The sequence below is a fragment of the Notothenia rossii genome, assembly GCF_949606895.1.
Source record: "Notothenia rossii genome assembly, chromosome: 12".
NCBI classification, from domain to species: domain Eukaryota; kingdom Metazoa; phylum Chordata; class Actinopteri; order Perciformes; family Nototheniidae; genus Notothenia; species Notothenia rossii.
The window spans coordinates 8,722,049-8,735,673 of record NC_136911.1 but is presented as its reverse complement, the minus strand read 5'-3'; the positions used below and the strand labels follow the sequence as shown (position 1 = coordinate 8,735,673).

General features: G+C 42.1%; 1 protein-coding gene across 3 annotated transcripts in view; it reads left to right on the top strand.

The window, feature by feature from the left end:
- mpp7a (MAGUK p55 scaffold protein 7a) overlaps positions 1-13,625 on the top strand; it is a 138,950-nt gene that overhangs the window by 64,264 nt on the left and 61,061 nt on the right. For all 3 annotated transcript variants that reach the window (XM_079662313.1, XM_079662314.1, XM_079662315.1), the window contains exons 4-5: positions 4,056-4,133; positions 10,173-10,253. In XM_079662313.1, the coding sequence (XP_079518439.1) occupies positions 4,056-4,133; positions 10,173-10,253 (159 nt within the window). The remainder of the gene's footprint in view (positions 1-4,055; positions 4,134-10,172; positions 10,254-13,625) is intronic.

Below are 13,625 nucleotides of genomic sequence, written 5' to 3'. Positions count from 1 at the left end.
AATTACTGGTGTGTGGTTTATCCATCTAAATACAAATCTACATTTTTGTAGATCAACCACCATACAACATTGTCTGAGAGGAGATATTCTGGGAGGTGCATGCATAACATATGTGCCACCCTTCTGTGTGAGCTTAGTTGCTAATGGCAATATTAACTACCGGTAGATGCTGTGGTTTTCTTTATCTGCTTCTTGACGACACTGGTTTTAATTACTTTTTTGTAAGGGTGAAATTGTTGGTTGCACCCTTAACAGGCTGATGGTGAATGGTACTGTCATCTGCAGGATTTATTCATAAACAACAGCACAATATCCAGGATCTGATGCCCTCATACCAGGGGATGAAGCCAGTTCTTTGTAAGCTAACCTACCGTAACAGAAGAAAAAAAAATATCTTTTTCTCTTTTTCCCTTGAGTAAACATATCATTTCACAGCTATTCCAGCTGCAACCCTGCACGTCTGCCTGTAATTCCCCCTTCCTGTCTCCTTAACTTGATCTACTGTACCATGCCACGGTGCCTTGACAAGGTGTTCTGGATCTGACCAGGAGATCGGACCCTGGTGGATCAATGAGGGCCTGATATTAGATCCTCTATGGTGGGTTGATATAGAAACAGGAGTGGAAGAAAGATTGTCAACCCTAACTGGTCCGACCTGAAGTGTTCTGGGCAGTGGACATTAACCAGAAGCCTTGAGCCTCTTTGCAGAACTTGAAAACAGAAACACTATACAGCGCTGTGATCTCCAGACCTCTCTTTCTCCTTTCTCCATCTATCAAACCTTTGCACTTTTGCACGCTGTCACCCTCCTTCTGTGCCAGACATCGGTTGCTGTATTGTGTCTGAGTTGATGTTTGTAAGGTAGCTTTTTAACCCGGCTTTATTGATACCTACAGTATATGTTGAGAGCCAATTGCTGAGTTTGAATACTAAGGGTTTCGGATCCTTTACCTTAAAAGTGATCCTTAGCAGGGGTTAGAGCCCCTGTCCAAAGATGATGAAGATGGATGCTATGTTTGTTTTCAAGTCCATCCTTGTTGGAATTCTTTCATATCAATTCTTACCAGTGTCGGTTTTTTTCTTTTAAAAGTTGTTGCTGTGTGTATTTTAAGCCTGCAGGGTATTCCTGGAAGCAAACACAACTTAGTCTGAGGCCTCTGTGGAGACAGCACTCACACTGCTCCTTTTGTAGCATTTTTTTCTTAAGCTTCAGTGAAGGTGCACATTCATTCATCTTTTCTCAGCTCCTACTTCAGGGAGCTTTCCTCCCTGATTTGTAAGCATTTGGATCCTGTCTCTACTGCCTTATTTTACATAGAAGCAGCATGCAATACATTTTTCATCTGAGAAGCTTCATAATCCCAGAATTTGATTCGGGTATGTGTCCAGGAATCAAACTCTGGTTTGTGCTAAAGCCTCTTTGGCTGTACAACACTGTCTCTCACGTTTTTTTTGTGTTGGGCCAGGCCACTTGGCATTGCTGCCTCACCAAAGGGACAGAGAACGTTTGCAAAAAATTGGGGTAATGACTTTTAAATGCATTACTGCGTCATGGACAGGCACTTGGAAAGTGTCCTGAACTGTAAATAAAAGCATTTCAATCTTGCATTTGCTCACCAAGCAGGGAAGAAATTCCACAGTAACTAAGTAAGTCGAGGTGGTGGAGCAACAACTACCTAAGCAGATGTCACTAGGACTGCGGTATGCTGGAGGGCTAAAGACACTGGCAACCTCACGTTTATTTCATCTGTTTTCTTACAAAGTTGATCAGGACAGATGAAGTAACCAGAGCTGCCTGCCTGGCTTTTTACAGCCTTCTTTTGCAGACGGAGGAGTCAGAGCAAAGGGTGGAGTTGTTGGGACTTTATGAACAGTACAGAGTAATTGTTCAAATATGACGCGGTTATGTGAAATTAAACAGATGAGGATGAAAATGTCCAGGAAATGCCCAAGAGTGTCCATCTTAAATGTGATGCCATAAAACATGGAACACACTGACAGCAGTTTAACCCAGTACCTCTTAAACAGTGGAGTCTACTCAGGCTTATAAGTGCTGCATTCCCCTCTTTTTTTTGTATATCTGTCCCTTGCTTTATCTCTACTCATGTATATGTACCTGCACCTCTTATGACGCTAATGTATTGCTATTTCCAACAACGTTTGTCTAACTTCCCTTCCAGTTGCAGCTTTCAGCGCTCTACAGCCGACTAACCATCTGCCTCCCTCAGGCCTTCAGCAGATTACGTCCACAACGAGCCTAATGCACCATGTTTTATAGCCGAGTAATGTGGGCTTTACACAGGGATTTGAACCTCTCAGCTGACCTTGAAACATGGCTGCTCTGTTGGCTGAGACACAGTCCTAACAGGTCATGATTTATCACGTGAAAGTGTGTGGATAAGTCAAGCTGAAAGGGCTGTTCTTGTTAAAGGCCAAACAGTTGAGCTGGAGTTTTCACGAACCATGAGGGGCGTACGTGTGCAAAGACATTTGACACACAGTTGCTCCTGCATTTTTCTCACCAGAAAACTCCCTTTTGAATGCTAACACAAGCTATTGTGTCGTGATTGAGATCATAGTGGTGGATATCAATGACAACAAGAAAGATTCAAGTTACCGTATCTGCACCTTTTTGCTCAAAGAAGAAAGAAAAACATTTCCAGTGGGAATGTCATTAGAAATAACACATGCTGTGATTTTGTCATTTTAAAGTTTACACAGAGCTTCTACTGTAGTGTAGTCAAAACACGTTTGTGTAGCGAAGATGTCAGTTCTTAAACAGATGTTTTAATTGCACACAGCATCTGTAGCTGCTCGCAAAGTGACGGCAAACAAACTGCTTCTCATGTCTCTTTCTGTTCTACAAATCGATTCTCTGTCACACAGCTCCTTCTGTGTGCGTATGCTCCCACATGTGTGAATTTGGCCCTTACAAACGAGTTGGCCCAGGGGCTTCTTCTTCACTCTCTCCCCAGCCAAAGGGCCTTCTGTTCCACCATTGTGCTGGAATGCTGTGTGAGCCATCTAACTGCAGGCTCCAGGACCGGGGCCCAGCTATCAGTCAGACCCGTGGCCTTGCTCCCCTTCACCTTGCTGGGCTGAGGAGAGACTCAGGATTGGCTGTTGGGAGGATAGTCAATGTTCTCTGATGGGACCTGACAGTAGCCTGTCAACACATTCCTGCACAGCTGCTCTCTAATGACAAATTCAATTGCTGTAGTGTTTTTTCTGTGCACGTAGGCTGGAGCACAAGCACCTTCCCGCGTGTAGAAATAATTCCATCTCCGCTCCACGTTTCAGTTTTTTAAAATGTTTTTGTGTGTGTAAATGAGTAAACGTTAACATAAGGGTCGGGCCTACTTTTCCATTTTAGTGATTCTCCAGAGACACATCTTTGTCTCTCAACATTGTGCAGTTGCAGCGCTCAGGCTGATAAGGAAATGTTTAGCCAATTTAACCAGACTGTTGAAATGATTTGGAATCCTCAGGCCGCTGGGGCATATCAAATGCACGGTGGAAAACTGGATTGTTTGTACAGTGGCTAGGCGAGTTGACATACTTAGAAGCACGTGTGTGTGTGTGTGTGTGTGTGTGTGTGTGTGTGTGTGTGTGTGTGTGTGTGTGTGTGTGTGTGTGTGTGTGTGTGTGTGTGTGTGTGTGTGTGTGTGTGTGTGTGTGTGTGTGTGTGTGTGTGTGTGTGTGTGTGTGTGTGTGTGTGTGTGTGTGTGTGTGTGTGTGTGTGTGTGTGTGTGTGTGTGTGTGTGTGTGTGTGTGTGTGTGTGTGTGTGTGTGTGTGTGTGTGAGATTGGTTGCCGTTTAGATCTACTGTGAGTGTGAGCAAGTAGAACATGGTGCGGATGGAGGCTGTACATGTTTTCATATATGTGTGCTTGTAGCAGTGCAGATGGGTGTGTGTGTATGGGTGTGTTTGCTCGGAGAGGCCTCTCCGTGGCCTCTGCAGCCCAACATTGACCTCCCCTCTCTCTCCCTTTTCCCCCCCTCTTTTTCTCCCTTTTTTTGTCGCCCTTACTGATAAACGCAATCTGTCCTTTCAGATCCACGAGCAGCTGCAGCTCTACGAAGAGAGCAAACCCGTCCCAGTTCTGGACAGCGCTGCTGCTCTGGCCCATGAAGTAAGTTATTTTCTTCCTTTGGAAGGAAGGTTTCAATTTATCGCATATTCAGATGGTTGACACATGAAAGGGAAAAGCATCATAAAGTGTCTGAGTGGTGTTGGGCCTCTAAAAGTGATGATCATCATGCTTCTAAAAACATCTGAATAGGTTCAATTGGGTTTAGTTTTGGTGCATTTAAAAGCAACACAATAGAATTAAGTTTCTGTACTGTGAAGTTTTCCTTTTAATTAGTCAACTGCCTAAACACACACTTTGTCTTCTCTGCCTTCCACGATCTGTCTAACTGTTTTGTGTTTGAAAAACAAAGCAAGCGTGATTTGCTTATACTCAAACCCACAGAGACTCTGTTAAGGCAGCGAGGTAGTCTGTCTTGTTCTGCTGTTGCACAGTTAGATGTTGTGTAGGTTGAGCTGAAAAAAAATTCACATCACAAGTGCGTCTTTATCTGTAACACACATACTCTCAACACCATCCCCAGTAGCGTGCAGTAGCCCTGGCACTGTTTGTCCTCTTTCACCTCTTACCCTGGAGTGAACTACGACCTGTAACCCCTCAGTGCGTACTCACTTACTGTTACAATAACACTACAGCACCCCTCCTCTGCGCCCACCACCTACTCGCCCGCCCACTCGTCGCCCAAACATCTAGCCATACACCACAAAAGCGAAAATCCAGTTCTGCAAGGACATGACCTAGAATTTTCCCATGGCAAAAATCAGATGCAAAGGCTTCCATTTCAGTAATACACTGAAGATGGATGGGCGCGAATGACAAACTAGATATGATTGTGAAGTTACATCATATAAACATAAATCACAGCATGAGATATTCCAATTTAGAGAGACAGGAAGCAATGCTCATGGCGTGCATTCCCTCTTCATTAATTAACCTCTTAATGAGAAGTCATCACACAGACAAAAATAGTACCAACAACACCACTGATGATGATTTTCTTCCATTGGCCCTGCTGCTCTTGCAACCTGTGAAAGATATTACGTCTGATTTATTGAGCCAGTGTCCTGACATTTGTTTCAGTATTGTTCAACTCCGATATTTATTGAAAGCCAAGTGTACACATTCAAGTGCCCCGCTCACATCCACATGCGTGCACACACACCTGTGTAAACCCAGGATCCAGCCTGGCACGGTCAGAGGAGGGGAGGAAAAGCCCTTTCACTGGTGTGTGGTTTTGTTTGAAATCCCCAGCTCTGTTTATTGTAATCAAAGTGCCTCCGACTATTCCACCCCTTCTAAAGATCCCGCAGCCATACATCATCCTAATTAGTTCAGAGTCAAGGGAAAGACGACCGCAACAGGGGCCGAAGTTTGTACAGTCAGTAGAGGTAAAGAACGAGGAGGAGGGAGACTGTCACAGAGAAAATACGTGTTGTGGACTCCAGTGGTTTTTCTGACCTTACAAGTGAAAGTGCCAGCAATGTTCCATCCTGGTAGGTTCGCACACGCCAATGCAAATGATAGGAGTCCCAACCAGGACCCTTAACCAAACCAGGATGGCCACGCTTAAATCAATCCGTCTGCACGATATTCCCAAATAGACATTTTATTGCTCCATTCCTGGTTGTGTTTCTTTCCTACCCTGCGTTTAGTCTCGGCAAGGAACACCACTAACCAAATAACACCAAAACAAGAATCCTACCAGTAGCCAACAGAGTGGAAAGGATTGCTTCTATTTCCTAAGACTTCACTCTGCTTCTTTATTCCGTGTTGAGAGGCCATACATTTCTCAAGAGACCCCCAACTATCAGCCTCCATCTTCCCCCTCCTCCTTGCAGGTTTCCTTTCCCATTCTTTTTTGTCAAATTACAGACTTTCAAATCTATGCTTCCTGGTGAATGCCCCGCAAAGCGTCTCCTTGGGATTATCGGGTATCAGAATAAATCCCAGAGATGGTGTATCAAAGAGTCAAGCAGCACACCACAATCTTGAGACCCCCTCTCTTGGCTAGTCAAAAAAGCAATGTATTTTTAAAGCGGATTGTTTTTCAGCCGTGTCACCGCTCCAAATGAACACTATTGAAGTGGTGGCTAAGGACTAGAGTGCACCAGGAGAGATCTACAGTTAGATGAAATTCATTTTGGGCTTAGGTTTCGGGTAATGGAGGCTTAATTTATTACCTAACATAAAATGACACTTCAACCCCTGCCTGCCCCCGGCTGCACTGTCTAGCGCACACAGCAGGTGACTGCCACTGCTCAAACAACCGCCAACACCGGCTGAAACACGATCGATAACGGGCCCAGGGAATAAGTGCTGTATTACAAACACATGAAGACATGTCGGGACGTGACTGCGCACACACTTTTATGGATGCACGTGCGTTTATTACCGCACAGTTTCTCCCCAGCCCTTATTAAGGATGAAATAGAAGCACTATTGCCTCATTGTGGAATGTAAGAATACCACTAACATTAATCAAAAGAGGGCAAATCAGTCTCACACGTGAACCAGCTCGATGTATGTCGATCCAATCAGTCTCTATCAATCGTGTTGAAAAGCAACATACGCTCTTGAACAGTAAGATGAATGCCAGCCCCTTGTTCCAGATCAGTATGTCCATCGCTTGAACCGAGACTGTGGTGGCTGACTCGTATCCTTCCTACCTCAAAGCCTCCTTTTTCTCCTCTGGCCGGCTTCCCAACATCTTTATTATCACCCAAATACGTGCTGTTACTTAGGAAGACCACTGGGTGCCATCAGAGGGCACTGTTCTATACATACTATAATATGTAGGAAAGAGACAGAGACTGGCAAACAGAGAGGGGGGGCTTTAATATAAATATGTCAGATTTGACTGTTAAGCAAATGATGGCGCCACAAGCCTTTGGTTGGTATCTTAAAATGTAAATAATATTTATACCTTAGGACCATTTAACCTTTATGTTAAATAACGAGTTTAATTAGTAGATAGTCAGGACTTTTCATGATCATTTAACCCAAATTGTGTATTTTTATTGATTATGACTCATGTTATAACTGAAAATATTACTCTTGCCGTTATAAAAGGCATACTGATTTATTTTACAAGTTCATTATCGCTCTGTGAATACAATCCTTGTAAATAAATACTAGTTTACACACGAAATAGTAGTTTACACAAAATCTTCTTTTCTCTTAAAGTGTTAACAGTGTTCTTGCTTGAGAAAGCTGGAGCTGTAAATAAGCACCTGTTAGGTATTATAATAAATAGAGCATCTTAAATAGTTCTGCTGATATACTGCTTGTATTCTAAGATCGACCCTATTGAAAATACATTTGGATGAAACAGCTTTTTCCTTTCAGACACTCTTTAAATGTGAGTCAAATTGATTTTATTCATTATTCTCTTTTTATTCATTTTTAAGCGAGTGAAAGCCAGTTATTTTTATACCATGACGCGTTAAAGCGTTTATTGGAACCTATAAAATATAATAATAGGAAAACATATTTGTGCATAACTGTGTAAAATCAATGCATAATGCTTTGTGAGAATGGATTCACGTTAACAGATGCAATAATAATCAGTAACACATTTAAATAAAGTGAATTTCATCCATCATAAGAAATGCATGAGTGAGATCATACTTTTCTAAATAAACTCTTAGCAGGTTTAATGTTTAAATAAAACCACTTTACATAAAGTCAGCTTGATGTATTGGCAGCTATATATCAAAGCGGTGAGCCCTTAGCCTTTCAGGGTCAAGTGCGAGCTATAAACTGACATGCCGGGATCAAACTTATCCAAACACTGCAGGGCCTGTCATGACATTTAACAAATGAAATAAACACAGTCTCAAAGGGGATCCAGCATCATTTGTTTGGCCCCCTCCCCCTCTCTCTGTGAAGTCTGAGGACGGAAAATATGACTCCAACGTGGAAGCATGAAGGTGAAGAGCAGAGCGTGTTGTCAAACATGTCCCGTCTGTCCTCCACGCTGAGTTATGGGACAAGGTGCTTTAATAAGACAATATGAGGGACTGGAAATGTACAGTTCTCTGTCTTGCGGTGTCTCCCTCCCTCGCTGTAAACGACTCGGCGATGAGATGACGGATGGCGGTGTATCAGAGAAAGAGATTTTCCCTCACTAAAGACCCTGACCCCGACTCCCCTCTATGTCCACCTCCTCATTGTTTTCTCTCATTGATCACGTGGCTCATCTCTTTGTTTTGTGGCGCTACTCCCCCTGCACATTTTGTTTTTTCTCACACTTCCTCACTCTCCCTCCTGACCTTTCTATTATTTTGTATATTTGAAAAAAAGTGAAGTAATGCAGGGTTGACTGAGGTTCAGCTGGAGTAACCTTGACCACTGTGACTATTCATTAGCATGTGTCTCTCCCTTAGGGGGACAAAGCTAATGGAAATACTGAAAAGACCCCTCTCCCCAGGCAATAGCACATGTTACTTTCTTGGGGTAAAGTGACACAGCCTCCTCCCTAACCCCTGTCTAAGACTCGGCCCTCTGCCTTCACCCCGCCTTTACCTCTGCCTCACCTCTGTAGCTTTATTCCCGCTCCACAGGGGTCGTTATTCAAACAAACTGTCATCGTCTGCCTTAAAGGAGAACACTGCGGTTGGAGAGGTTCCCCTGTTCTGCTTATCTGTTACGTGATGACATCAGAGGCACAAATTCATCTATGTGTCTCCTCACGGTTCTATCCAACCAAACTATTTTACCATTCACAATTTGTGTAGTGTTTATCGTCATATCAAGAAGAAACAAGCGTATTTTCTTTTATTGTATTGTTGTAGGATTTGTTTATACTTTTGATTTCATTATTCCAGCAATAACTTTTTATTTGTAGAACTCAAAATCACAAATATTGTCTCTGAAAGTTTTAGAGTCTGCACAAAATATGACCTCTTCCACCCTTTGACTCCCAATTAGGAGAAATACAAAAGGGACATTGTGGTTCAAAACAATACTTTAAAAAAAAAAAGTTTTTAGTCAGTTTTGTATGTATATTTAGAAAACTTATACTTTGAGGAAAGTCCCTTTTTAAGTTGTTTTAAAAAAAAGTTTTAATTATTTTCCTTGTGAATTAATCAACAAATATTCCTTTAGATTAATCGAGTCACAAACAAACAAGATAGTTAATTTAAAAAAATGACTATCACTACTACTTAAAGTGTGCTTTTATATGCTGATGTAAAAGCAACATAAATATGAATATGTAAAGACAATCTGCTGTGCTGTCTTTATTTTTAACCTACATGTGGTACAAAATACACACAACATGTACAGCACAGCCTCACACACCACACATACAAACATGACAGTGCATGTCTGTGTGCTGTCCTCCATCCCTTCACACTGTGATCCTCACTGGCCCTCTCTGTGTAGCCCACATTAGCTCCTGATCCCGGCTCAGTACAAGCAGAGCTTTGTGTGCGTCAGCTCTCCTCTCCTCTCCACACTCACAGCACGTCCAGGAGGATCTTCCATAAATCAGCCCCGCAGACGGAGGAGCGTGGCCCTGGCTTTAGAAGCAGAGTCACTCGTCTCCGAGCTACCAGACATTCATCATGAACGCAGTCCAGCGCCGTCCCACTGCACAGAGATGCTCTCACAGCTGCCATTGTTTCCAAGAGGAATGGACTGTGCCTGAGACTTTTATTGAAAAAGGATCCTTCTGGACAGTAAATTGAATCAAGAGAAAAATGGCAACAAGTGTGAATACTAGGCCCCACGACAAGCTGTGACCTCGTCTCCCATTACGATGCACCTAATTTAACACAATATCACCTTTCCTGTCAGATAGGCCCCCGTCGGTTATTTATGCCTGAAGGGACAAACACAGCCAGTACTCTTGAGTATAAAACTGTACTTTTTACACATGCTTTTGAGGGGTCACTGTTGAACACTTCCTTACTGAGTATAGTAGTTTGGAAGCAAGGACTTAAAGACACTAATCATGATCAATAGAAATCTTTGTGAGAATCTCCAGAGAAGACAATGGGTTTTTTTATTTTCCAAACAGCATGTCCAGTAGCCCACCCTGATTGTAAATGCATTGCCTCTCTTGTGTCCTCTCTTTAGTTGTCCAAGGAGTTGGAAGGGAAATCAGCCAATGGAGAAATCAAAGAGCTTCTCCAACTGCTGGCCAAACCCCACGTGAAGGTGAGTCTATATTCATTTAATACAAATGTAAAGCTGCAAGCACAGTATGAAAATATCAGGCAGTTCTGGCTTCAGCACACTACACATTTGGCTCGTATTCTAGCTGATGTCATCACACAAACATCTTGCATCACTGTTTGTTCAAGCGATGCAATTATCATGCCGTACACAAAATAACATTGCGTATAGATCCAGATTGTCTTGCTTTTTTCGGCTGCGTCCGCTTGCCTCGTTATCCAGACACAGACAGCTTCAAAATGAATTTCCACACTCTGATTTTCTAATGTATTACTGGCCATCCATCAGGCCCTGCAGGTGTCTCAGCCAGACAGAGCTGCATTCGAGACGGGCGGATTAAGAAGGAGAACTGGACGGCGTTCCTTCTTTAACGCTCTGTCGTCATGCTTGTTTGGGCTCTGCCAGAAACAACAGCTCCGTATGAAGTCCTGTCCCGACACAATACACACATATTAACAGCGCAGTGCATGCAAATATTCAATCCCTCTCACTGTCAAGGGTTGTGGAAAGACAGTGGTTCCCCAAAAGGATCAGGGTTACAAGTGTAATCAACATGTGGTTTTTTTCAATGTCTACGCTTGTGATGTAATGATTAATTTCTTAAATGAAAACAATATAGTTGCATACATTTTTGGAAAGATGGACCCATACAGTAGTAAGGAATGGGAATTGAGTTAATCACACTTAACCAGCAGTCAACACACACAATCCCACTCGGTGTTGGAATACACACAGCCAGAATCCGGAAGACAAACGTTCCCAATCTATCACATCTCTGCTCTCCCACTTTGTTACATTGGGACAGCGTGACCTCCTTTGTCTCTGTCAGCCCCGGAGTGAAATGTGCCGGCAAATGATCACAGCACCCGCTATGAAGCATGCCTGTGTCAGAGATCCCGCGTTTATTATTTTAATTGCATTTAAGTCGAAGGTATTTGACGATGCAACGGTCAATCCATCAAAACTCGTGGCTTTCGGAGCTTGTGAAAGTCATCGATCAGGAAGCTCGACAACTTCCACTGATGAAGCGAGGAGAGGTGAAGCCAGGAGTAAGGGACGGCAAGCCAGGTGCACACTCATGCAGACACACAGTCCAACGCAATGTCTTTAAAAAATTTTAGCCAGAGGCCAACAAGGCTTATATTATATTAAATTAGATGTTCCTATGATTACAAGCATAATACCAAACGTCACTCTTTTACATCATACTTTTTATTTACGTTTTTGAATTACGTATTGAATATGTCACCCTAATTTAGTGGGAATTCTGATACAGCATTCCAACTATCTGTTATGCTACGCATAAAAATCTTTATTATTCCGCCGGGTTATTTTGTACCTCTTCTTCTCCCACATTCCACATCGCAGAAACTCCGTTTGAACATCAAAACGTTTAGCTCGGTCGGGAATCGATGGCTATTACTTTTCTTATTCATAACTTTCATAATTCCAGAAATTCATCACATTTTTAACATGGAGTCAATGGAGAAACTCTTCAGACTTGAACAATCTTCATGCAACTTCAACTGCTAACTGCTCCTTCATACTTTCACTCAGAAACCTCATTCCAACTTTAAAATGTTACACATCTTTCCCACATTATTCGTGTTACACAACTTTTAAATCTGATTCGTACTTTTAGAGATATTAAACATTGTTCAGACCCTGGTAAAGAGGCCTTCTTCAGATTTTAGAGTGTGTGATGTCACAGCTAGAGTGGAGGACAGATTTCATTTTGACTTCATATTTTCTTTTAAACCTGCCATAATTCCCAAACCCTACATTCCTGAGACATAATTGTTCATGAGAAATGTAGGAAAACATCTCGTAGCTTGAAAAATAAAAAAAGATTAAGCAAAAATAATTAAACAAAATGCCTCTTGAGGGCATGAAGTGACAAAAACTTTCAACATGTCTCCATTAAACCCCATTGTAAGTTCAGCCCAATCTTTCCCCACCACAGCAGCCGCACACCTTTAGTTAATCTACCAAAAAGGCCACATTATTAACCCGAAAGTACAAAAAAAGTACACTTCAGATGCTCAAGTTCCTTGACATGCTTCACGCTTGGAGATTTCACCGATATCTGTTACGGTTCTTCAACAAAACGTTCACATGTAAGAGGTTTATCTCATTCAGAACAATGAAAATGCTCTCCTCTCACTGATTACTGCACATCACCATGGAAACCTTTGATCTCTGGATACCTCGTTAGCTCAAATATAAACACCTGTGTCATGGAACACAATGATGTCATAACTCCAACTGACATGCTCAGAGCACCAGACTTCAGATAATGGTTAACGGTCCAGCCCTCAACAGCTCTACGTCAATTATGGGGTGTCATCATATGCCGTTTCCATGGCGAGGGATGCGTATCCCTCGCCATAAAAGACGATGTCGCTATAACTCCTATGAAAATGTTAAAAAAGTGCTCAAACTTCACATGTATGCTTAACAGTCCAGCCATGAAGACATCTACGGGACAGTTTTGAGATTTCTTCAAATGCCGTTGCCATGGCAACACAATGCTCACCATGAAATACGGTTTTCTCATAACTTCAGTGAAAATGCTCAAAACTACCCAAAACTTCACAGGTTTGGTAACGATGCAGCCATCAACGCATCTAAGCGTATTATGGGATGCCATCAAATGCCTTTGGCATGGCGACAGATCATTCGCCATCAAGTTAGTTCAAATATTCTGTTGCTTTTCCAACCCTTTTTACTTTCTTTTCTTCTCTCATCACACATTCAAGCCCCCAATGTTCATGCATCATTTCAATCGAAATTCTTCACTTTCTTCTTACACATTACATTTCAGCATAGCTGATTTGTTTGGATCACACAAGAAACAATCCTACACAGCCACTGCTGTAATCTAATTCTAAAAATGGTATAATATAAAAAATGTTGCTGCACCCTATCTTTGTCTAGTTTCAAGTGCACAGCTTAAAAGACTTTAACACAATGAATAGACATGTAAACATAGCAATCTGTGCGGCTATCGAATGTTAATCTAGAGTTTCAATGTCGACATTATCAATGAATTTTCAAAGTTTTCAAATTGGTACAGCCCTAATAATTAGATGTAGATTTCCATCAGTTACCAAACAATTATTGGGTCACTTATGGGAAGTCTTCTCTATTAACCTCAATTGAATTCAAACCTGTCACAATCAAATTAGAGAAAAATAAATGTGAAATTTGTGGCGCCACTTCTGCACTGTTACAAAATCCTCTATCTGACTTCAGCTTTTTCTATCAAAGTACAATTTACTTGTTGTCAGTCTTTTCCATTTTTATTTCTTTATTCATTGCTGTTCTTGTCTCTCACCACCTCCATACGCTTCT